This window comes from Galleria mellonella, unplaced genomic scaffold (genome assembly GCF_026898425.1).
Source record: "Galleria mellonella isolate WM207_F2 unplaced genomic scaffold, CSIRO_AGI_GalMel_v1 utg139, whole genome shotgun sequence".
Taxonomy (NCBI): domain Eukaryota; kingdom Metazoa; phylum Arthropoda; class Insecta; order Lepidoptera; family Pyralidae; genus Galleria; species Galleria mellonella.
This window is the reverse complement of record NW_026441995.1, coordinates 7,710,678-7,735,384: the sequence shown is the minus strand read 5'-3', so window position 1 is coordinate 7,735,384 and position 24,707 is coordinate 7,710,678. Positions and strand designations below refer to the sequence as shown.

The window sequence follows — 24,707 nt, the reverse complement described above, 5'->3', positions numbered from 1 at the left end:
TAAAACTATTGTAGCTATTGAATCTTGTGTGTTAATTTTTCAAGTAAGAGAACAAACTGCTCTTGATATCTGAGGATTAATAATAATAAATAATAATATTTAATATAAGAAAGATACAGTTGCATAATAATAATACATACATATCTGTCACGCCCAGTCTCCCATTAGGGTAGGCAGAAACAATGGAACGCCAAATGCTTCGATTCAAACAAACCTCTTGAGGATTAATGTACAGTTTATATATGAATCCAACGAAATAATAAAAAAAACAAATATTTTTATTTTCTTTTATGTTATTTGCCACAATGCTTTCAATATAGTTAAAACAGGTCTGTAGGACATTTTAGTTTTTATGAATAAGGGGGCAAATTAATAAGAGTATTAATGTTATTAACTTATAAGAGGAATACAAAATATTGAAATAGTTTTAATTTTAGATAAAGAATATAAACTATATTGTTTTATCAATAAAATACAAAAAAAAAAAAAAAATACAGAGTAGGTAGAGTATAAAAAGACGAAATAGTTTATATATTCTTAACTTTATTATACTACTAGTGTAATATATATTTCCATATATACATCATCTAATTTTAACGCATTTTCTTTTGCTTAATCAAGTAATTTCGGAAAGCAATTTGTTTGTCTTTGAATGATCTTTTGATTTTGCCTTTAGCTTTATGTCTAACCATTTGGAAGTTCTTTGTTTTTCTTTTTTCTCTATTTGTTTTAGAACAGTTAATACTTTTTCTACGATCTTTGTAGCCATATTTTTCCCTTTCTTCTCTCCCTTTCATAACAGTTTCCAACCTAGCATTTTTATCATGTTTACGTTTTTTGTGTATATTTTCTATTGCTGACAGTTGTACGAGTTCGCCATTACTATCAGTTTCTTCTTCAATAACATTTTTTCGTTTAATTCCTTTAATTTGTTTTTTTACTTGTGCTGCTTCTATACGTTTGAAATCATCATCTGTAAATATTGTTTCCATTGCTATTTCACGAGCCTGTTTTGTTTTTTCCTCTTTTTCATGTGTTTTATTATGCTTTGCTTTCAATATTTTTCTAGTTTTTAAATTCACAGATTCATTTTCTTGTGGAGTGTCTTCATTATTTATACTAGACTCATTGATATTTTCATCCTCATTATTACCACATTCATTATCACTTTCTTCTTCTTCAATGCCTTCATTGTCACTATATTCACTGTCTGTTGGTATTTCTATTTCTGAATCTGATGATGCAACATCAATCCAATCCTCACTGTCTGAATCGTCACCTTTCTTTTGTTTTTTTATATTTTTTTTCTTATCTTTAAGTTGTGATTTTTCAAGTAATATTTCTGAACCTGGTATGTGACTTTTGATTTCTATTTCACCATATTTTTTAGACTTCAGTTCTAAGGAAGCCTCTGTTGGTCTACCTCTATCTTTTTTATGAAGAAGATTGGGCATTGATTGTCTGTATAATTGTATTAGTGACCTAGCAGCCATCATTACAGATTTTTCTTTATAACTCTTGTATTGAACTAAATCTCTAAGTAAATCTTCATCTATAGCAAGAGGGCAGCGAGAACAAATTTCTCTTACTGCATTCAAGCCTACAGCCATAACATCAGTAGAATTTCTTTCCGTTATAAAATTATTTGCAATAGCTTTCATAACAGGTTCAATTACATCTGGTGGTATCAGCTCATGTGAGGCCTGGGCAGCAAACTGTAAAATACGAGTAACTTCCCTTTGATGTGGCATGAGTAACCGAGCAATAAATGGATAATAATTGAATAGAAATAAGTTGTGTAGTCCAATTAGTCTAGATATAACATCTAACATCATTAACTTAACTTCAAACCTCTCATTTGACGACTCCAGTTGTTTAAATAACTTTTCAGAAAATCCTTGTGGATTATTGATAATATGAAGTGCTGAAAAATTGAATGAAGGAGCTTTCTGCTTTTTCTTTTTCATTTTCTTTGCTACCTTTTTCACCTTTTCTACCATCTTCTCTCTTTTACGTGTTTTTTTATTAAACTTATTAGATATCATTGTATCTCTTGGGTCTATCTCATCATCACTATCAGAGTCTTCTTTTTCCTCTTCATCTTTACCTAAAAAGAACTTTAAAGATGCTACCATTACTTTAGTCACTTTAGAAAAACATCCAATGTCAGCAATGATATTAACTGTTTTATGATCATTCCAAATATTTTTCTGATAGAGTTCTACCAAAATATCTAGAGAAAGTTTGGCTGCTCTGGCATTCGAATCTCGTAGCATTGAAAATATGAAATTCTGCAAGGTTGAATTAAATTTCATATCTTTATGTTTCATATTGATATTCTTAATATCAGTTATGATGTGTGTCTTTAAGAAATCTCTTAGATATTTATCTTGACACTTTAGTAACTGGAAGAACAATTCCAATAAATCGAATGGGGTAATAAAATTTTTGTTTCTTAACAAAATTAAGCATTTACACAACGATAACCGCATGTCATTATGTAAAATTGTATTGTGCGTTTTCAGAACGTCTACAATTTTTTGTGGAAAGAATTTCATTTCGTTTAGATAACATTGCGACACTTGAGCTAAAAACATAGCCTGTTCATCCAATTTCTTACTATACTGAGTAGGATTTAAGTTAAAAATTTCCAATGTTGTTTCAAAATGAGCAAGCTGCTGGTGGAATTCTTCTTTATAGGAGCCAGGGTCCCTTTTTATTAAATTTTGTAACTGCGTCAAATTATTGGGTAGTTGATTATTATGGCGCACCATTTTGGCCTAATCTTTCGTATAAATAGCACTAACAAATATTATATTATTTGTTTGGTTAGAAAATTAAAATACTTTTATTCAACCAACAATAAAAAACGTGCATTTTAATGAAAAATAACCTCAAATAAAATTTTAGACATAATGAATCCAATAAGGTCTTTAATCTATGGTGGAATTGCAGTAGCGATGCGCGCAGTTACTAATATGACTAATAATTTGAATTCAATTGAATTAAGCGCCTGATTAGTTCAAATGAGTGTCAAACCATTCGATTACTATATTTTATATTAAATCAACTACCAATTTTATTAATTCAACTCTTAATTTTATTCATTCACTACACTGGTACCATTGAAATAATGACACTTTTTGATAATTTTTAGAATATGTACTAAAAATTAGCAATTGTTGATATTTATCAGTTATCGAAACTATGAAATGTGTTGAAGTTTATTTGCATTATACAATATAAAAAATAAGCAAGACAATTAATAAATATAACGACACAATTGTATAATGAGATGAATTAAATAATGAGAGAATAATAATTATTAAAATAAAAAAATCATATTGATACGTGCACTGCTTATTTATAGTCACTTCAGAGGACATGATTAATTCATAGAACATATATTATCTATTTTGTGGCAAACAGTTAACACAATAAAAATTTATATCTATTTAGGCTGACTGAAATAATATTTATCTTAGATTATATCTGCCTAGAATTTGAAATAAAATGGCACGCTTATAAATTGAATAAAATGGCTGTGAGATAGAAAACCTATCAACTTAGATATTACAGTGTGGGTTACTAAAATTATATAAAAATATTAAAAAAAGTTTTAAAATTATTATCATGAATTAATTCTATCTATTGCTATTTTTTAGAGGGAAAATGAGAAGGAAAGTATGTTATACTGTATTTATGTGTATAACAAAGATGGAGACAGAGTTGCTCTATTTTTATTATGTTATAAACTTAGATTACAGTTACAAACAATAATTTAGCTTGATTGTTTTATAGCTTGATTAAGTCTTAGTCGTTTGTAATCCTTTTAAATAATGTTCAGACATTATTAAAAGCTTAGAAACTTGTTTACGAAATATATCTTTACTCTTTTCCAAAATAGGTTTTCGGAGCAATATGAATTAACATAGATACTCATATTCGATCTACGGTTTGTTTTGATGAGTAGGGGAACACTGTTATTTATGTCATGTCAAACGAAATGATACAGCCACGTCATTTTTGCTTTGAATGAAAAAGTATACGCGGCGTACTTAGAGTGAAGTTTTGTTAAATAAGAATCATGAATATATTTCGTTTATGTGGTGATTTATCTCACCTATTAGCTGTAATAATATTATTACTTAAAATCTGGAAAACAAGATCATGTGCAGGTGATTTGACTACTCCTATCATTACACCTATGCCGGCACGAGTCATATAGTATCTATACTAAGTGTAACATTTTTATTTATGTTTTCAGGCATTTCTGGAAAGTCTCAGATACTTTTCTCTGTAGTATATACTACCAGATATGTTGATTTGTTGACGACATTCATTTCGCCGTATAACACTATAATGAAGGTGGTCTTCATCGTTGCTTCCTACGCGACTGTTTATTTGATGTATGTTAAGTTTAAAGCGACATATGACCATAATCATGATACCTTCAGGATTGAATTCTTGTTGATCCCATCGCTTATTCTGGCACTACTTATTCATCATGAGTTTACAGTTATGGAGGTTAGTTGAATGATTTTGTTGTTATTTTGTAAACTATCCCATATATTGTATACTAGCTACACGCCCCGGCTTCGCACGAGCAGAATGATAGATCTTTTATTTCTGAAAAATAAAATACAGTTTATATTACTAAGATTGTTCTTTTAACTTAGACCTCTCTATAGGTGAAAGAAGAAAATTGGTTAAGTATAATATAAATTTATCCAATACAAACAAAATTCAAATCCTCCCTTTTTATAATATTAGTTTAGACATATAGAAACTCATCCATATTAGTAGTATGATAGTACCTGATAGTTATTAGGAGGTATGTACTTTAAAAAATATTAACTTGGTATAATTTATTATATTGAAAATTTATCAATTTACAGGTTTTATGGACATTTTCAATTTACTTAGAAGCAGTGGCTATTTTACCTCAGCTGTTCCTTGTATCGAAAACAGGAGAGGCAGAAAGTATCACATCACATTATTTGTTTGCTCTTGGCATGTACAGAACACTTTATCTATTCAATTGGGTAAGTTAATATCTCATTAACCCAAATATGGTTTAAATTTCTATTTTGACACACATGAAATGTTTAACATATAAATATGTATATTAAATCCATACTTAATATTCTTTGAATAATTATATATATATATATATATATATATATATATATATATATATATATATATATATATATATATATATATATATATATATATATATATATATATATATATATATATATATATATAGTTTTTTTTAAGAGCTTAATTTTTTAAACAAGGATAAAAAAATTGCTTCCTATATTTTTATATATGAGGTGTACAGTTTTTTTTATACTAAAAGCTGACAGTAATAAATATTTTAAACATCTGTATCATTAACTGTGTCATTAAATTTTAAATCATGCTCTGTAAATACTTTTATAACACTTTTTAAAGTAGGTAACTAACTAAATTGATAATAAAAAAGTGCGCTTATACACTTGGAGGAAAAAAAAAGAGAAATGATAACACCTGTAGTAAAGTTGGTGATTCATACTTGTGAACATTTGTATAATTTTTAATTGGGTAGGTATATTTTTAATTTTCATTTCTAATGCTAATGCAACTGGTTAATGTGTGCAAATAGCCTGTTAATATCTTTAGTTTGTATGATATTTTGTATCTTTGAAGATCAAAGGTACTTTTTAAGTAGTATTTCTTGGTTACAGGTTTATTCACTATTCCATTTACATTTCTGTGTTTAATTCCATACTAGACATCTATTTTAATCTTAGTATATAGTTTAATTAATTAATTTATACACAAAATGAAATATACTCAAAAAATATAACAAAACAAAAAATTATTTATTACTTATCAAGTTATATGTTGTTATTTACTATACCATGTTTTTACTTTTTACATTTCACATTTACAGGTATACCGCTACGTTTTTGAGGGGCATTATGAGTTGATTGCTATTATTGCTGGAATTGTGCAGACTGTACTATACTGTGATTTTTTCTATCTCTATATTACAAAAGGTAGGTAAATTATTTTATTTGTAATTTGTAAATAGGATTTTAGGAAAATTCTACTATCCTTCGAAATAGAAGTAAAAACTATAATTTGAATCTCCAATTTATTACACTGTAGTAATATCATAAGAGTTAAATTATTATTTAATTTATTTAAAAAAAAAGTTCTTAAAAAGTGTTTTGGGTTCCACTTCTTATTTTCTCTGTGAAAGACATGAATGGATTACAATGGAATTATTTATATATTTCAAATTTGCTGCAATTGAATGTGTATATTTAAAATAATGTAGTACAGTGGTACCTCAATATTCAAATGCCCTAATATACAAGTGTTTTGAGAGCGAGCCTCCAAGTAAGCTTTGAGATGAGAACAAGATTTGAGATATGATGAATCACACATTACACTGCTGCATATGAGCCCATACATACAAGGATGTTGGTATCTAACAATTTCTCCCACCTCAAACTAACACTTAACAGAAAATGAATTAAATTCATATGTCAAGATACTACTGTATTTTAAAAAATCATGTGTCAAATTATCTGAAATAGGTGTAAGAGACTACTTTTTGGGCAATGTTTTGAAATACATTTCCAAATCATAATTATTGCATATAGTGCTGGTATATAGTAATGGATTATTTTGACTTAGCGTATTTTTTTGTTTCTAGTTCTCAAAGGAAAGAAGTTGCAGCTGCCAGCTTAAGTTATATGCAATGTAAGGCATTGCAAATAGAAAAAAACAATATGACGAAAATATCTGTGAAGGTGTTTTATAATTAGCCAATAAATTACCTAAGATCTAGATGTACATTGTCTGTACACTTGTGAAAATGTTGATTACTAAAGGCAGTTAGTTATGTGTGATGATGATGAATTAATAGTCTAACCTAACCATGTACTATATTAGTTTCTAGCACAATATTCATAATGAGAAACCAATGATTAAATAAATATTAGATAAATACAGCTGAATTGTATCTGGTTACTAACATGCATTGAATTTTTTTCCATTAAATATTTGATGTCTTCTAGTGACGATATAATTTTTTTATTTGAGAAAAATTCATGTTGTGTATAATTTTATAACGAATGTCTAACACTAGAATATTCTGATTTTGTTTACAATATGTAACATTAAATATTTTTTCATATAAATATTTGTAGTTAAAAAAAAGTAATTCTTCACTGATTTATGTACATAGGCTTACAATGATGTTCAAAAATTAAAGAAACCGTACTCCCGTAGATATTATTTTTATTCACACAATTTGCTCTAAAAACTGAATTAATTGATAATATAATGTGTACTCTTGTGATGTGCGATAATATATATGCAGCTATAACTTGATGTTTTGCATATTACTTCCTGTGACAGGAATTATTAATTTCAATATGAATAGAAAGGGTGTTAACACCAATAAAGATAGTGGCTGTTAATTTCGAATTCATTGACATACAATAATCCGCTTATAAAAATCACTGATAATGCTAATGAGATAGATCTATATAAAAGAATTTTACAATTTATTAGCGTCTGTATAGATTGACAAGGAAAAGGGTTACTTAATAATGTTGAATATTCGAAACTCAGTCACGTCTTCAGGTCGTCGGCTATATATAACCGTATATTTCAGATAAATAGATTTGTACAAATTTTCAGTTAAAAAAAAACATACCAGCCCTGCTTTTGTATAAATCTTTAATATATTTATTACTGAAACATTTTTATTTTTTAATATGATGTCTTTCCTATAATTAATCGATATAAAAATTATATAAGGAAATTTTATTGTCGTATCTTGAATCGGTAAAAATATAAGTTTATACATAAATAAGTTTAGTATTATCTATAATATTATCAGAGTGCATTTGTATGGTGTTTGACATGCTTTGCAAGTACTGTCATACAATGTATGGGATGTTTCTTAATCCACATTCCTTCCATACATTGTCACACAACAATAAATAAATATATTTATATAAGAATTAAGTTCTTATTTATAATGTAAGCCAATGAAGGCGATTGCAATTGTGTATAGACATGTGGGCAAGTCATTTTTATAATATTTAATTTTTCTAAATATAAAAGGTCTTAGTAGTTTAGATTCTGCCCACGTTAATAGACAAACTATTGATTCTGGTTAATGATTGTGTCACTAAATATTACGTGAGGATTAGTATGAAAGTAACTTCAATAATTGTTTTCATTTCGGTATTGCTACAAATATTATTTGTATTGACAAATTATTGGTATAAAAGTGTCAATTTATTAAAAACATGTTTGCTATTGATGGTAATCAGTAAAACAGATCAAACAAAATTTTTTTTAATATACTTTTAAGAACTGAATGTAATTTCTTGCAATAAGTATTCCTAAATAAATAAAAATTACGAAGTGAATATGCCTTTTTTAAACAAATTCATATTATTTTATAATGCCTCCTTTTAATAGAGACTAAGTGTTTTACGATCACCTAAAGAATACACCTTTGTACCTAAAACTAAATCTATGGAATACACTTAACCTATTTTTTTTTAGCAAGTAATTTGTTTCAATTTGAGAGAGGGTAGTTTACGAGGAATCTTGTAAACACCCGCCAGATGGTAAGGGCAGACGAGGGCTTTGGGGTATATCCCATTGCCCCGACATCTTCCCCGGAGGTTAATAACTCCGGGTCGCTGGTTTTTAAGCCGACATATATTGGTGGTATGTGTATGTCGACATGTAATCTTCTTTGGATGTGTTGGAAGGGGTGTGGGTAGTTCCTCTCCTTATTTTTTTATCTACACTAATATTTATAATATTTAAGAGGAAAGATTTGTATTGTGTGTATGTTTGTAAAGAATAAACTTAAAAACTTTTTGATTTCAAAAATTCTTTCACCATTAGAAAGCTTCATTCACCCTGAGTAACATAGGCTTTATTTATTGCTAGAAAAGATTAGGGATCCTTAGTAAAACTTTAGTAAGTAACTCAAGATGTAAAAAAATGCTATAAAATATCTATCGTCGCGTGCGTTGCGGAAACTATTGGTGATAGAACAAAAGTATGTTCTACAATATTGAAGAAAATATCAATAAATACAAAAAACTTCGCGATAATAGTATAGACATAGAGATGTCCAACTATTATCGTTATGTCACAATAACCACTTTTTACATTTTAAAAGTTGATAGAAATACCGACCAAAATTACATCATGTTATACTTCTGTTTAAATCCTTATTCAAATATTATATATCATATTGTTTTCAAAACTGTTTTCGTTCCTAGTGTTCATAATTACACATTAGGAACGGGTGGGAGGCGGAAAGAGAAGAGAGTGAGGGAGATGGGTGATGGGAATATTGTCTTATTGGACGAGGTGTTACGGTCGCTTTTCGCCTGTGCACAAGAGGTTTCTAGACGTGGGAGGGCCGTCCGGTGGATGCGCAAGTAGCGGCGTTAGGCCCCTTAGGTGGAGTTGCGGTCCGCCGTCGACACGAGCAAACATTTTGCTCACCATGCCGACGATGAACTCCTCGACCGATGGGACCAGTTGTGGGCGATAACGTCATTACAGGCGTATCTGCCCGCTGCCGCGCATAAGCGAAGAGCTATATTTTGCTGGGGTTGCAGCCGGTGCCTTAGCGTCGGGAGGGTAGTTTTGTCCAGATAAGACACGATGGATCCGTTAGGTGGCGGTAGTAGTGAAAATGTACCTGAGGGCCTATCATGAAACGTTTTCTGAAATTTCGGGACCGAATAAAATAAAAATTAAATGTTAGAATTACATGATACATAACGTTTAAAAATATTAAAAATGTTAAAATATAGTTTCTTTGGTCTTTTATGGTAGGATTTATGACGAACGAAACGTTAAGTTCCATTTACTGGGCCGATTTCGGTATGAACAAAAACACGAAAAAGAGTCCGAAATTTGGAATTTCATTTCATGGTAGATCTCCTGGTTAATAAACTTATCCCGGTAACGAGGACGAAGAGTGTGAAATCATAAGGTTTTTTGGAGAAGCTAAAGTCACTATATGTTGTTCATTCTTTTAATATTATTAATAGTTTACTTTCGCATTGTTGACACATATTTTAAGTACACTATAAAGATTTAACGCGGGGCGACTACAGTTAAATAGTATGTACCTAAAGGTATATAATACAACTAGTCCTGCCATGAACACCAAGTGATGCAATCCATTTCGACACGTGTAGGCAATAAAATTCAAGTATGTAGGTACTATTTACCTGTAATCACGTTATGTTAAGTCTCGACATTGTATTTATAATATTACTAATAATCTATTTATTACACAATAATGATGCATATGAATCAAAATCAGCTACATGCACTTGTTCCTGCAATAAAAAAAATATTAATGAAATACCATTATGAAAAAAAACATGAAGAAATAACTGTTAGGGAAAATATCTATTACTTACTGGTAACATAGTACTGCTGTTCATCAATTGAAATATTCCATTTTTAAGCGTGCTGTCATTCAGGATGGCTGTATAAGGGACACCCATCTCTAGATTTTTTTCGATCTGTTAAATAATACATTTTAGAGTTTCTGACAATAGATGCATAGGTAGAGTGCTCTACATATATAATGTTGAGTGCTTTGTTTAAAAATTGAAACCTACTCCCTCTAGTAAGATTTTAAATATTTTGCTTAATTTAACTGATTCATTTTTAACTTGTGTGTTCTACATTTTTTTTGCAATAAGACAAAAAAGGTAATATAATTTGGCTTCTCATTTTAAGCTAAAGTTAATGAATGAAAAGTATTTTGTGATTTAATTATTCATACATACTTGGGATTCTGGTGATAGAGAAAAATCTGGAACCCATGTTGATACTTTGTTCATCTGTAGTTTTAAAGATAGCAGCTTTGATAGCTCTTCTAGGGTTTGTTTATCTTTTGTATCTGCAATTGTAATATATGATTACAACAAAAGTTACAGGTTGAATATGTACTTATAATTATTTTCATATATAGCTAGTAATAAATTATACATTTACATATATTTGTAATAAAGTAAAATATTAAAAATATTACTATACCTTTACAATTAAGAGCAAATGAAATTTTATAAGGTGCCAGATTTTTATGTAATCTTAAATAATTTGTTTTATTTTGTCCAATTAATCCATCCATTAACAAAACAAATAAAGCATTTTCTAAAGACATTGTGCAGCTGAGACAACTTGAATTTGGTATCTAAAAAAATATACTTTATTATTATATATAGTTTAGTTATATTGCTTAGCTAATGTAATGTGTGTAGTATGAAGAAAATGAAAATAACTTTTTAAAACATCATGTAGTTGCAAAATTCTTAGCTTGAGACTGAGATTTGATCTTGGGCTTCCCAAACTTTAGAAAAGTTTTTAACATAGGACTGAAATAAATTGATTATTACATTTGTATTTGGATATATGTTGATTGTTTCCACAATTTGATGGCCCCATGGGAACTGAGCTATAACATTTACATCTGCTGCGTTTTCCCCAAACTTCATATCATTTATAGAAAATAGACCAGGAGTCGTAGTTATCTGTAACAATAAATGACCTATTTTTGATCATATCAATTTTTAATTGAGACATTTACAATTAAAAATTGATAGAGAGAAATTGAAGAGATTGAAGGATAAAATTTTCAGTTTTTTGTTTTACTTGTATTGTAAACGATTATTACAATATGTTTTATTGTAATAAACTTTTTTCCAAAATAAAACTGTGCAGCATATATTTTGTTTAATATTATATGTGGCCAGGTATTCAAAATAATCAATATTATGAATATATTTTTATATACTTACAGAACTCCACCAAAATTTTCTATACCTTTGCCACTGTGTAAAATATTGCATCACATCCTCTTGTGGTACTATTAATTTGAAATTAAATTTTGATTGTGTATTAGGTGCAAAGTCACTTAAATTATGCTCCACTATTGTACTTTCATTGTACCTTATGTGATCATGACAAAGAATCCCAAATGGTATAGTCTGATGATTTCTCTTTCGAGCTGTCCTTTCATTTATAAATACAGGTAAATGTTTGTGTGTTTTGGTGTTAATATATTTAAGCCAATTTATTCTAATATTTGTCATTAATATTGTACTAGGTTTCTTATAAATATAATTAACATAGTGTTCTGTTGATTGTGTAACTTTAAAAAACATATCCATATAGAGAATTCTTTGAATTTTAGTTTTCATTTTTTGTTGCTTATTTTGTCAATTCACATATTTCTTCAGCTTTGATATCTTGTAATGGTATATTCCCTGGTGGGGCAACAAAATAATCATCCTCTGTTATAGAAGCATTTTTTAAAATGTCTTTTTGGCAATTTCCTTGTGTAACTTTATCAGTTCGTAGATGAAGATTTCTGTAAGTAATAATTACTATTTTTATTATTGGAATTTTATGATAAATCTTCTATCAGATATGTGTAATCTACTCATAATCACAAGTTTACAATAGCTATTGTAGAACCACAAGAATATGGTAGGAGCTTATGGATAGTTTGACACTTTATTAGTAAATATAAAATTATTGGCAATATTATATGGTAGAATTCTAATAAATCTTATTTATAAACACGTAAAATTGATAAGCAAAATCAAATTGAAATAAAGAGGAATAGTAATAAACAGGCATCATGAATTGACGATCCACATAAAATAGATATACATTATTTTTTTATAAAACTGGGACACTTAATGGAGTGGTAACTGTATTTGAGGATCAGTGTTATGGTTATATTCTCAGTAATTGTACAACAATATTACATTTTAAATTAAAATGTAGCAGGAACACTGGTGGGATAAACATCGAGACAGATGACATAGTTTTAATATGGTTATTTTTAAATCTAAAAGATTTTATAAATTTATTGCAATTGAAATGAGAACGAATTATGCCAATGCAGATAATCACTGCGATTATTTTACTTTACTCTTGTTTATGATGATTTAGAGATTGTCTGCTTTAGATTACGATGTTATAAAATAAAACTCACTCTTCCTCTAGAACAGAATACAAAGGCTCCACATTATCGGTGTTTATGTGAAGAATTTTATCGGCGAAAGCAATAGAATCTTCTAATACTTTAGTTCCTTTTGTAGTGTCGCATTTTACCAAGGAAAGCCTTTCCAAGAGGTTAAGTGTGTTTTTGTCCACTACAACTTTTTTGTTTTGGTACTTTTCCAATGTATTTACAGGCGTAGTGGGTACTTTCCCTCCAATATTCCTTGACAATATTTGGATATATTTAACTTTACAAAATGTTATGAAAGCAAATTTAAATTTCATCGCTAAAATTTAGCTAATAAATAATAAGGCCGATATTTGAAAATCTGAAAAAATACACAGGACAAATAGCACATAACCAAATGAAGATATGATATAGAAAGAAATGAAAGTAACCTATAAAAAAGTTTTGTTTTTTTAGTACGTCTGTTCCGTTGTGGAACAGGCTAAGGTCGGAGACCATGCTGCCTAGTCTTCAATATGATAATTTGTCTGGAATTTTATTTTTCTAATGTTTTTTAAATTTTTGTCGCTTTAATATAAAAGTTTTGATTAAATTTCATTGCTTGATTACTATCATGTAATAGTATTGAAATATAACTGACAACTTATTGACAGATTAATAATAATAATATCTTTTTATTTTTGAAAAGATCTATATATAGGTAAAATAAAACATTTAAATTTGTAATAAAGTAACTAAACATAAGTACTTGTTTTATTGTATATGTTTTTCGTAAAATTTGAACATTTTGTATTATGGAGTAGCTAGGTTTTTTTTATAGCAAACGAATGAAGGCATATATATATATATACATAATCTTAAAAACATACATACAATTATAGCATTTTGAATATTATTTTTAATTTTATTTGTGTTGTTATTTGGAAAAGGTAACATGCAGTTGAATTTTCAGGTTCCTTTGTTATAAGGCCAGTGCCAACTCTTATAACATAGTGACTTTTTGCTCTTTGATTTGATTATAACCTTTAAAGAATAGAAAATAGCTTATAAAATTGTACTAAATAATTGTATTTGAAGGTAATTTTTATAATAATACACAGTAATCTATTGATTTAAGCTAAATATATTTACGATTCCTTTGCTTAGATATAATTTTTTTTCAATTTTAAAAACTATAAATATTAGAATTACAACAAATTTTGCATTAAAAATTGAAACGATATTGTGAGTATATTTATAAAATTGTTAGAATGTAATGATTATATACAATTGCCTCAAGTGCAGTCAGATTTTAATCTTATGAAAATCAATTATGTATATTTTATTTTAATGGTTAATAATGGAATGGCAACCTTGCCTGCGTTAACGATTTACACAGGCGGAGAACCAGTAAAGGATGATAGGTGAGGATGTTGCAGGCTAGTTAGCCTATCGTAACCAATTCAACAACAAAAATTAATCACGACAGTTTCCAGGGGGAACTGCGTGGAGGTCGACCTGGTAAGGCGTATTGTTAGCAATGGGGTTGTTAATGGGAGGGAGACTTTGAACAAAAGTCGTTTGCTACCTCTGTCCCATTCGTGTTTCAACCTTAAAGCAGTTGTGTTTGCATGGCTGTGTTTTGGTTTGAAGGGTTGGATATGGCATGAATTTACAGGATACAGAATAATAACACCTGTGTCCTTAGGAATGGCAACACATAGGGGTATCATGGGTGAAACAGTATACTCTGTTATGTCCATGGTACTGCTCATGTCTATAGGCGACAGTTACCACTTTCCATCAGGTGGGTCGTCAGCTTGTTACTAAGTTGTATAAAAAATCTCAATTACTAACAATCCTTTCTCCCCCCAATCAATTATATTACATGCATACTTTACATGCTCGCTTTCAGAAACTATGAAGAAATCTGCCCGAAATTTGCTATATGATAGATTACACAAAGGGGGTGTATTAATATGTGTTGGATTGACGATTTATGGCTCAGTTATGCTTGCTGATCATTTCTACAAGTATTACAAATATGTCAGACCTCAAATACAAACAGCAAAGTTAGCAGCTGAGCAAGAGTTACTAGCAGAGGGGTCTTCAGATAGAATTTTGTTAAAAGAATAGGTAGTCAGAGTTATTGTTTTTATAGTTCTTAATAATATATGTTGAGAATAGATGAGAAGGCATCTTCAAACTACAAATCTCTTCAAACTGATTTGTACTGCTTCAAGTTTATTAGATGTCATTGATTTTTTAATGATGTGTAACATTTGTTACATATTGATGATTTATGAGTTCTTAATTAATTATGATTTTTTTTTCAATCCAAAGATTTTGCTCCCCATGCTGTTCTTATGTTGTGAAAGTAAGTTGTGTTATTATTGATAAATTTATAACATACAAGCCTCTTAAACAGATTCAATAATTCTTTTAAATACATTGAATAATTCAACTATATTATTAAAAATATTTATGTAGAATTTAGTGTAAGTTGCTGATTAGTATTGATTTAACATGTACTTTGTTATTGTGCATTTTAAGCATTGTAGAATAATCTTAGTTTGAGTTCTAAGTCATTTCTGATGTAATATAATAGAATAGTACTCTGTATCATGATAATGTAATTAAAAACATTTTTTTATGCAATTAATCTTTTATTTAATTGAAATAAATATGTCCATCTTCATACCATATAGATAGATAGATATATGATTTATTTGCATCACTTGCAGCACACAAATAATAATCGATATACACAAAAAAGAGTAAACAAAATATATAGATTATGATAAAGCTCACATTTATAATATTACTAAGGATTTGTTGCAACCTGTACATGCAAATTAGCATAATAAGTAATGTGTATACTTAAGTAATTATATAAGCATAATTAAGTAATAAATATTTGTATATTATTACACATTTTAATATAAAATACTGTGACTTATTTGCCAGAAATATATAGAATTATAATAGTTCTATAGGTTACATAAAGCTTAACAAAAAAAAAATAAGTATTTAAAACTGAATATTAGATTTTTATGGTAATAATAATAATAATGCTTTTCGTTTTTTTTTCTACTATATATTTCAGACCTCTAACAGCATTTCTTAGGAAAACTAGGCTATTTTACCATTTATGTTACATCTATAATATTGGTGTAATCAATAGCAGCCTTATCTATTGGTAAGAGTGATAAAATATCTTCATGATAATCATAAAACGTATACCATTGTATTTTTATTTAAACAGTGAATATTATTACCTGTCCAGGTACATACAAATTATTATTTTATATTATTTATATTTTTCTTGTGAATAATGGCGGAAAAGGTTCCATTGGTTAGATTCAATAATGGATTAAATTGTCCTATTTTGGGATTGGGCACGTGGCAGGTAAGGTATTTATTTGCTCAATAAATTTTTTATTTTTTTTTAAATTAACATACTCATGCAAATAATTCCAATTCCACACATACACACGACACACTGATTTCAGTTGTGGTAAAACCCCGTATTTAAAAAGAGTTGTTCAAATTGGTTTACATCTGACAGAGTCAAGACGTCGATACAAAACGATATAGACCATAGGAAAATATTGGTTTAATTCAATTAAAAATAATGATACATTAGTATTATGATAACCATTAGTAGTTAGAAAGGGAATGTCACAATCTTAAGTCAGTGATAGAAAAACGAACTAGTATTTGGAAAGAGTTTCGTATACTACAACAAACATAAAAAATACAACTTAATTGGGAACCTCTTCCTTTTTTAAGTTGGTTAATAATAGAAGGCATTTGGTGTACATAACACCAAATGCCAATACAAGGCACAAATGAACCCTAAGTTGGACCGAATGAGGAAAGATTAAATGACAACAAATCCATTGACGTACAACCGATCACGAGTGTTTGATACAAATCAATATGATTTGTTTTATTAATTATTTATTTATTTAATATCGTTATCGTATCGAGATCATCGCATGGTTATATTTATTTATTTATTATAATGCATTTATGTATATAATATAGAGTTCCTATAGTGTTATTATGAAGAGTAAGTACATGAACCCTGTTGCGGCATAGTTAAATTTTATTGATAGGTAGCCAATAGGTATATATGCATGAATGTCAATTTAGTTGTTAGATTATATTTAATTATTCTACAGATTATTGTTCGTTTTTATATGGATGATTAATTTACAACTTTGCTGTCGATTTTAATGTAGGATTTTATATCACTGTCGTGCCACTGATGGCTGCGGTTCGATTCCTGTACAATATAAATATTTGCATTCAGTTGTTTAGTACATAGTAGAAGCAACAATTACCTGGGACAATAGGTAATATACTCATTAATAAAATATTCGAGTTCATTATTTGAATTGAAATAGTTTACAAGTCTACCGCAGACTTTGGTATGTTAATGCTGATTGATAGATTTCTATTACCCGAGACTGATATGACGATTGGAAAAATGACAATAGTAACTGTAGATAGGTTTTATTAAAATTATCTTCAAAATACACGTATGCTAGCGTGAATTAGGCAGAAGTATTAATGTTAAATTTTGTCCCTCTGTGTATTAAATTTCATTTAAATTCATTCAGGTTTTAAGGTTGAACCTAAGTTTAAATGATTTTACATGTTTTTACCATAAACTAGAGAATAAGTATAAAACGTCTAAAATACGAAATATAAATGTTTTATTTATGTATATGACATATAAAATTTATAATTTTCTATATTTGTAGGTATTAAACGTTATATATGTGATATAGGTATTAGATATATTACGTACTTACTACCTATACAAGTAGGTACTTATCTCCACATCGAATTACAATGGATCGCTACGAAGTAAAGATGATCATTAAAAGTGATATCTAGCTGACTTATCATTAATGAATTGCAATACCTACGAATATTTTTTTGATAACCCAGTTTTTGTCGTAGTTTTCCACTTACATAAGACAATATCATAAAACACCTATACCGTTTTTTTTTTCTTTTTAAATATTTTATTGGTACGAAATTCTTTAGGTATTTTATTCTACTAATCCTTACTAATATACAAATGTGAAAATGGGTTAGTTACCTTTAAGTGTGTTAAAAGCGTGAAGTTAGGTTTATACGTATGTACCTACTATTAGGGATGAAAAAGGACAAAGGCTATTATTTATCGTGGTCGAGGGTGAATGGTAGCAATATTATAAATGGGAAACTTTATAAAGATATTTGGATTTTAATGAAAATTGGTAGTTTGGATTTAATCACACGGACAAAACTATAATAACTTGAAGCTTAAAACCCAAGCAGTTTAGGAGATTAACGGAGAAATGAGCCTGATACGGTAGATTACTTATTATAGACTGAACTAAGTACCCGTCGGAAGATTGAAGACAGTGACCATTAAAATTCTTTTTAAACCTATTATCAGGCAATACGCGGCGAAGAAAGCAAGGTCTATGAGGCTGTTTGTGATGCTATTGATATAGGCTACCGGCATATTGACGGTGCCCATCTCTACGGTAACGAGAAGGAAGTTGGGCAAGCGATTAAGGAAAAGATAAGCCAAGGCGTGGTCAAGAGGTAGTTATCTCAATTTTATTTTATAGGGTTTTAGTATAAATTTATTAGACTTATTTTTACTAACTGTTACTAGTATGACTATTTAGTATATACTAATAAATTATACAATTGGTATATTAATTATTACAAATTTAAAAAAAGTAAAATTATTTACTATGAAATTTGGTGTACACGTACGATATGGAACCGGGGAGGCTATATACTACTATTTTTATCCCGGTCACGCGGATAACATCGTGGGCACAAGCTATTATTAAATAATACGTACATGTATTTTATGTGCTAGTAGAAGATAGAGTATTATTTTTTACTGGTGATAAATAATCTTAGTATGTACGTAATAGTCTTAAATGGGGGATAGTGATTGTTAGTTATGGGGATAGCAACCCTATTACCAGCAATATACCTTATCAGGTAAACCTTCTCACAAGTTTCCATCCATCGTGATTAATTCATTATTTAATTTGTCACTATGAACTAACTGACCTGCTTTATCTTCACTTGTCATCCCTCACTGGTGCCCCGCCAGTGTATAACGATAGCGCAGGTTAGGGGCAGCGCAGCGCAGGGGTTACTATTCCATTATCATCCATTAAAAAAATAGTCTTAAATATCTATATAGAAACATATGCATAATTATAATCTTGTAAATAAAATTGTGAAGTCTAAAGTGATGCAGTGAGGATTGATAGGCTGTCATTAGATATTAAGAAAGATTTTTTTTATCTCAATTGTAACCAACATGAATGTAATAGTTAAATTTCAAAATTATCTAAAAAATGATCGATTAAAAGGTCGTTTTACTACTTAACAATTTGGCACTAACCAATAAATGTAATCGAGATCTCACCAAGTTTATGTTGACACATATAAATTGAGCAATATGCCTACCTACTTGCCAATGTTTAATAGAGCAATATGTAACAATACGTAACCCAGGTAGTCGGAGATCTGGGACTTACTAAATATTTGTTTCTCGCTTTATCTACAGGGAAAACCTTTTTGTAACTTCCAAACTATGGAATACATTTCATAGTCCGGATTGGGTTGAGACGGCAGTGAAACTTTCTTTGTCCGATCTCGGATTGGAATACCTCGACTTATATCTGATACACTGGCCAATGGCATATAAGGTAAAATTAAATTTCTACATAACTATAATAATAAAGAAACTGTAAGGTTGATTCTGAGATCCTATTTCTCTAAACCTGTTTCTTAAATTTTTAATTTTAACTTAATAATTGTACAAAATTACTGCTTTATGGGCCATCATAAACTAAAATCACAATAATTGTAACTTAAATCTATTAGAAAATGAGTTTATATTGTCCTTACAAAATTGATTTTGTTGTGATATAAAATAGAAGCTTTAATATTAGAGGAGTTTATATAAATGGCGCATATGATAAACAAATCTTTATTGTTTTTAGGAAGGTTATGATCTAGAACCTGTAGATGAAAACGGTAAAACAATATTTTCTGATGTAGATTACGTCGATACATGGAGAGCGATGGAAAAATTAGTTGAAAAAGGCTTAGTAAAAAGTATTGGAGTCAGTAATTTTAATACGAAACAGATTGACCGTGTTTTGGAAATAGCCAAGATTAAACCCGTCACTAACCAGGTAAATATATTATTATTAAGTTTTTATAACTATTTTGTAGACATCTTTTCATTAAATATGAAAATAAATATGTTTAAGATTGTACTTAATCTAGCTATTACTCGTTAATAAACTATGTTATTATTTAGTTCATAAACCCAATTATTACTTTCTTTATTAACGATGTTTTATATCACAGGAGAGTTAGTCAGATGTTTAAACTAATACACAAAGAGCATTTTTGTGGTGTATTTTTGTATAATACTTTGACATAGCTCATTCAGATCGGTAGGTACTATTAAAATGCACGCTATGTGATGTTACATTTAATACTATGTTATAAGTCAATCCATGTATTTATTTTGGTAGGTGGAAGTACATCCATATTTATATCAGCAAAAATTATATGATTTCTGTAATACGAGAGACATAGTATTAACAGCATATAGTCCACTCGGTAGTCCTCAGCGACCTTGGGCTCAGGCTGAAGATCCTAATGTTTTGGAAGATCCTGTAGTTAAGAAGATAGCTGCCAAGCACGGTAAAACACCTGCTCAGGTTATTATCAGGTACGACTACACTGATTTAATTTTTTTACATTCAACACTGATTTAATTTATTTATTTTCAATAGAGACGTATAAAAAATTACTACCAAATAAAGTTACATGTTTTGATTGATCATTAATTACACAGATAATAATAACAATGACAAAGACGGTCACCTTATCTAAAATATTTACCTTAGGCCATAGGTTTTAAGAATTAGATTTGATTTAAGAATATAACTTTTAAAAGTTTTTAAACATGATATCACTCAACGAATTTTAATAGATATTTAATATCATAGGATATTTTTTTATCTTAATTCACATAAGACAAGCCGTAAGTCACAGCTAGTTTATTTCTATTAATTAGGCAAGTATTGCTCAACACAGTCTAAAAAAATCATGTAATTAAAAAATATTCGAGTTTTCAAATGACATGGACCAATAAACTTCATAAATAACTTTACGTATTATATGAGTCTTTTAAATGTACTTGTGAGCAGAAAGGTATGTGTTGAAATATGATTTATGAAATGGTGTCAAAGTTGGAAAAGAGTTCGCATCGATGGCATACTTACAAAAGATGACTCAGTTTGCATAACTTACGAATCAGAAGGAAGATGGTGAAAATAAAATGAAACGGATCGTTGTAAATTGTATTAAGTATATCTCTCATTCGCAATTTCTTTTATGCAACTTTGAATGGTTAACAAACTGACGGCTCGCCTGATAACTAATAAGAAAGTGGTAATCGTCGCCTATAGATATAAACAGTAATATGGACATAACAGAGTATACTGTTACTCCATGATAACCACTGGCGACGCATGGGAGGTACCACTCATGATACCTCCCATGCGTCACCATTCCTGAAGACTAAGATGTTATGCCTCTGTACCCTGTAAATTCACTGTTATATCGAACCCTTTACGAGTAAACCAAAACACAGCCATGCAAACAACTGCTTCACGGTAGAAACACAAATGGTAGAGAGGTACCCAAGCAAACGACTTTTATACAAAGTCTCGTTCTGGTAATCTAATACAAATTATTACCCAACCAGGTCGACCTCCTCGCGGTTCCCCCTGGAAATTATCATGATTCATTCCTGATGAATTCATCATGATGGGCTAACTGGCCTGTTTTCATTCTCATCGATCGCCCTTCACTGGTGCTCCGCCAGCGTATCCCGTTAGCGCAGGCGGGGTTACCATTCCATTTTCATCCACCAAAAAAAAAGCCCCATTGCTACCACTGGAGGTAGTACTGGTATGTCCTATTAGGTCGACCTCCACTGGTACTAACCACGTGGAGGTCGACCTAATAGGACCTAATAGGGCCATATTGTATGCCCTATTAGGTCGACCTCCACGTGCTTCCCCCTGGAAACCATCGTGAATAATTCTTGTCGAATTCGTCATGATGGGCTAACTGACCTGCTTCATCTCCACCTATCATCCTTCACTGGCGCCCCCCCCACCCCGGTGCATTCCGATAGCGCGGGTGGGGCTACCATTCCATTATTACCCATTAAAAAAAATACAAATTATTAAACAACAGAATTAAATGATGCTGTTATATATTCGAGTCCCCCTTAAAACCATCGTGGATAATTCTTGTGGAATTCGTCGCGGTTCGTTTATCCTCATCTATCATATTTCACTGGTGCCTCGCCAGTGTATATCGATAGTGCAAGCGGGGTGTTACCGTTGCATTACCACCCATTAAAAAAATACAATGTTAATATTTTAATAAAAATCTGGCTGAAAGATATAAATAGATATGATTATGTAAATACTTAATATGTTAATATGTTATACTAGACTTTGGATTTGTGGCTCAAAAACGTAGGTGGCTCCAAAATATTACTCGTGGGAGCTAATATGCGTGGAGGCCTATTTTCAGCTTATATTGTTATTTAAGAAAATAAATGGCTGTAATGATGCTGATAAATGATAATAATATGTTTACACACGATTTATATTGCAGGAGCGCCGTTGATCGTGGTATAATTGTTGTACCAAAGTCTGCAAGTAAGAAACGCCTTGCGGAAAATTTCGATATATGGGATTTTAAATTGAGTAACGATGATCAGAAAGAGATTAGCAGACTAGATCGCAACTTCCGTGTCATACCACATGATCAGTAAGTTAAAAGATATTACTAATTGGATTTTACGATATAAGTAGATATATAGTACACTATAGTAAACTTATTATAAATACAAATAATTGCAAGAAAAGATTACATTGAGGAAATAATGGGTGGCCTTACCGCTAAGAGCGATTTCGCTATAGGTAATATGTAATCATAAAATTTGATTTAATTGAACTTTGATAGCTTTATATTTTAAAATAGTTGTAACTTGTAAAGTTTATATACGTATTATTTTTTTGTTTTGTTTGTTTTTGATACTATAAGTATGTATTAGTAAGCGTGCGACTTTGCAATATGTGTTTTCACACCTTATGTTAAACAGAATCTAAAATCTAAAATATCTAAAGTGCTCTTTAATAATAAAATCTTATAGATATAACATCTAATTTCTTTCGACTAATAAATTATTCGACTTTATCCATTTTGTGAAAGGATATAGAAATCACGGTTTACGACTTGCGCCTTTGATAGAATCCTAAAACGAAAATACTCTGTATTTATATAACATTTTCTTCGTTCACAGTGGTCGGGAGCACAAAGATTATCCTTTTTCTCAAGAGTAATAAATGAAGATATTATAACAGAATACCTACCTGTTAAAAATGGCGTAATAAACTTAGTATTAGTGTATATAAATTATAAGGAAACAGTTCGAACAATATCATTTAATATTATAAGTAAATATTTGATACATACTCATTTAAAGATTTAAATTATCAACCAAGGGAGAAAGCGAGGACTGTGACTGGGTTGTCTAAAAATAAAATAAGGTAATACTTATTCTATGCTACATGACTAATACAAGGACCTAAGGCATCTAAAATTTTTGTAAATGTCCAGAATTCTAAATGGTTAGTTTGCATGTGTTTCTGCAATAAATTTATTCCAATATTATTTAACTATTGTTTTATTAATACTTGGTGCCAAAGCCACTATGTATATATTTACAATATATGTACGTAGGTATGACATTCTAGGCTTTACAAATCGCAAAGCGTGTGAGTTACCACGAGTGTCGCAATGTAACGTATTTTACAACGTTTAATATGTATTCCATCAGAGGCCGTCCGTCAACTTATTTATCATTTCAAGTTAAAAAAAAAATTAAAATACCTAGTTATAATTGGTAATGCTTAGAGAATTAAACTTTTTTGATTTTATAATAAATTAAACTAAAAATCTTTTAGTATTTTTCTAATTATCTTCAGGCTAGGCAAAGCGCCTACGGTAGGCAGAGAGAAAATAAGTTAAAGTCGATTCCTTATTTACACATCTATACCAATATTATAAAAAGGAAGGATTTGATTAATTGCATGTGAATTGGTTTGTATAATATTTTATATTTGTATAAATGAATGAACTCTTTAACTATCTATCTATTTAATCGATTTTAAAAATTGTTTCACCTATAGCAAGTTATATTATCAGCGAATAACAGGTTATACAATACACGTATATTACTTTTTTTTTACCGGTGCGAAGTCAGGGCTGGCCGCTAGTTAATTATAATTGATAATAATTATGACTATATGTGAAATATATTTACATATATTTCACATCAATAATTTATTTATCAAAATAATTTCTAGATCAAAATATACTATTTCAAATATACTTTTATGAAAATGTAAATTTCATAAAAATGTTACTTAAGAGTTTAAAAATTTTAAAATATTTTTGATATAGTAGGTACATTATTTTGTCTTTACAGAAGAGATTATTTTTTCCGGTATATTCGTAAGCAAATCCATTTTGGTAATAGACC

The 24,707-nt window shown here is 29.4% G+C and overlaps 5 protein-coding genes and 1 long non-coding RNA gene across 7 annotated transcripts; 3 read left to right on the top strand and 3 right to left on the bottom strand.

Moving 5' to 3' along the window:
* Positions 1–523: 523 nt before the first annotated feature.
* LOC113512522 (protein SDA1 homolog) lies at positions 524–3,882 on the bottom strand. Its single transcript, XM_026896425.3, has one exon. The coding sequence runs from the start codon at positions 2,772–2,774 to the stop codon at positions 594–596; it is 2,181 nt and encodes a 726-aa protein (XP_026752226.2). The 5' UTR covers positions 2,775–3,882; the 3' UTR covers positions 524–593.
* Positions 3,883–4,037: 155 nt separating this feature from the next.
* Positions 4,038–8,444, top strand: LOC113511896 (ER lumen protein-retaining receptor). The gene is made up of 5 exons (XM_052903556.1): positions 4,038–4,178; positions 4,268–4,527; positions 4,899–5,045; positions 5,942–6,047; positions 6,713–8,444. Exons 1-5 carry the CDS (start codon positions 4,088–4,090, stop codon positions 6,745–6,747), a joined length of 639 nt encoding a protein of 212 aa, XP_052759516.1. The 5' UTR covers positions 4,038–4,087; the 3' UTR covers positions 6,748–8,444.
* A 1,626-nt stretch (positions 8,445–10,070) lies between these two features.
* Positions 10,071–12,266, bottom strand: LOC113511250 (DNA polymerase subunit gamma-2, mitochondrial). 2 transcript variants are annotated; one of them, XM_026894871.2, is made up of 6 exons: positions 11,865–12,266; positions 11,463–11,597; positions 11,104–11,260; positions 10,854–10,966; positions 10,479–10,583; positions 10,071–10,394 (listed from the first exon to the last, which is right to left on the bottom strand). In XM_026894871.2, exons 1-6 carry the CDS (start codon positions 12,264–12,266, stop codon positions 10,338–10,340), a joined length of 969 nt encoding a protein of 322 aa, XP_026750672.2. In that variant the 3' UTR covers positions 10,071–10,337. The 2 variants fall into 2 exon arrangements, with proteins under 2 accessions (XP_026750672.2, XP_026750680.2); XM_026894879.2 differs by lacking the exon at positions 11,463–11,597.
* A 10-nt stretch (positions 12,267–12,276) lies between these two features.
* Positions 12,277–13,487, bottom strand: LOC128202622 (glutamyl-tRNA(Gln) amidotransferase subunit C, mitochondrial). Its single transcript, XM_052903557.1, has 2 exons — positions 13,070–13,487; positions 12,277–12,436 (listed from the first exon to the last, which is right to left on the bottom strand). Exons 1-2 carry the CDS (start codon positions 13,360–13,362, stop codon positions 12,277–12,279), a joined length of 453 nt encoding a protein of 150 aa, XP_052759517.1. The 5' UTR covers positions 13,363–13,487.
* Positions 13,488–13,986: 499 nt separating this feature from the next.
* On the top strand, positions 13,987–15,682 carry LOC113511214 (uncharacterized). Its single transcript, XR_008253886.1, has 2 exons — positions 13,987–14,269; positions 14,940–15,682. It is a non-coding gene; the product is annotated as an uncharacterized LOC113511214 (long non-coding RNA).
* A 591-nt stretch (positions 15,683–16,273) lies between these two features.
* LOC113511199 (aldo-keto reductase family 1 member B1-like) lies at positions 16,274–23,841 on the top strand. The gene is made up of 7 exons (XM_026894820.3): positions 16,274–16,433; positions 18,483–18,634; positions 19,626–19,767; positions 20,065–20,259; positions 20,608–20,807; positions 22,775–22,930; positions 23,466–23,841. Exons 1-7 carry the CDS (start codon positions 16,359–16,361, stop codon positions 23,503–23,505), a joined length of 960 nt encoding a protein of 319 aa, XP_026750621.2. The 5' UTR covers positions 16,274–16,358; the 3' UTR covers positions 23,506–23,841.
* Positions 23,842–24,707: the final 866 nt, after the last annotated feature.

What these genes read in the sequence shown, in the direction of transcription:
- LOC113512522 (XM_026896425.3), bottom strand. Translation starts at nt 2,774, where the DNA reads ATGGTGCGCCATAATAATCAACTACCCAATAATTTGACGCAGTTACAA.
- LOC113511896 (XM_052903556.1), top strand. Translation starts at nt 4,088, where the DNA reads ATGAATATATTTCGTTTATGTGGTGATTTATCTCACCTATTAGCTGTA. An exon ending in ATGAGTTTACAGTTATGGAG is followed by an intron (nt 4,528 to 4,898) that starts GTTAGTTGAATG and finishes ATCAATTTACAG; the next exon opens with GTTTTATGGACATTTTCAAT. An exon ending in CTATCTCTATATTACAAAAG is followed by an intron (nt 6,048 to 6,712) that starts GTAGGTAAATTA and finishes TTTTGTTTCTAG; the next exon opens with TTCTCAAAGGAAAGAAGTTG.
- LOC113511250 (XM_026894871.2), bottom strand. Translation starts at nt 12,266, where the DNA reads ATGAAAACTAAAATTCAAAGAATTCTCTATATGGATATGTTTTTTAAA. An exon ending in ACATATATCCAAATACAAAT is followed by an intron (nt 11,261 to 11,462) that starts GTAATAATCAAT and finishes ATATTTTTTTAG; the next exon opens with ATACCAAATTCAAGTTGTCT. An exon ending in CTCTATCACCAGAATCCCAA is followed by an intron (nt 10,584 to 10,853) that starts GTATGTATGAAT and finishes ATTATTTAACAG; the next exon opens with ATCGAAAAAAATCTAGAGAT.
- LOC128202622 (XM_052903557.1), bottom strand. Translation starts at nt 13,362, where the DNA reads ATGAAATTTAAATTTGCTTTCATAACATTTTGTAAAGTTAAATATATC. An exon ending in TATTCTGTTCTAGAGGAAGA is followed by an intron (nt 12,437 to 13,069) that starts GTGAGTTTTATT and finishes TATTACTTACAG; the next exon opens with AAATCTTCATCTACGAACTG.
- LOC113511199 (XM_026894820.3), top strand. Translation starts at nt 16,359, where the DNA reads ATGGCGGAAAAGGTTCCATTGGTTAGATTCAATAATGGATTAAATTGT. An exon ending in TGGGATTGGGCACGTGGCAG is followed by an intron (nt 16,434 to 18,482) that starts GTAAGGTATTTA and finishes ACCTATTATCAG; the next exon opens with GCAATACGCGGCGAAGAAAG. An exon ending in TTAAACCCGTCACTAACCAG is followed by an intron (nt 20,260 to 20,607) that starts GTAAATATATTA and finishes TTATTTTGGTAG; the next exon opens with GTGGAAGTACATCCATATTT.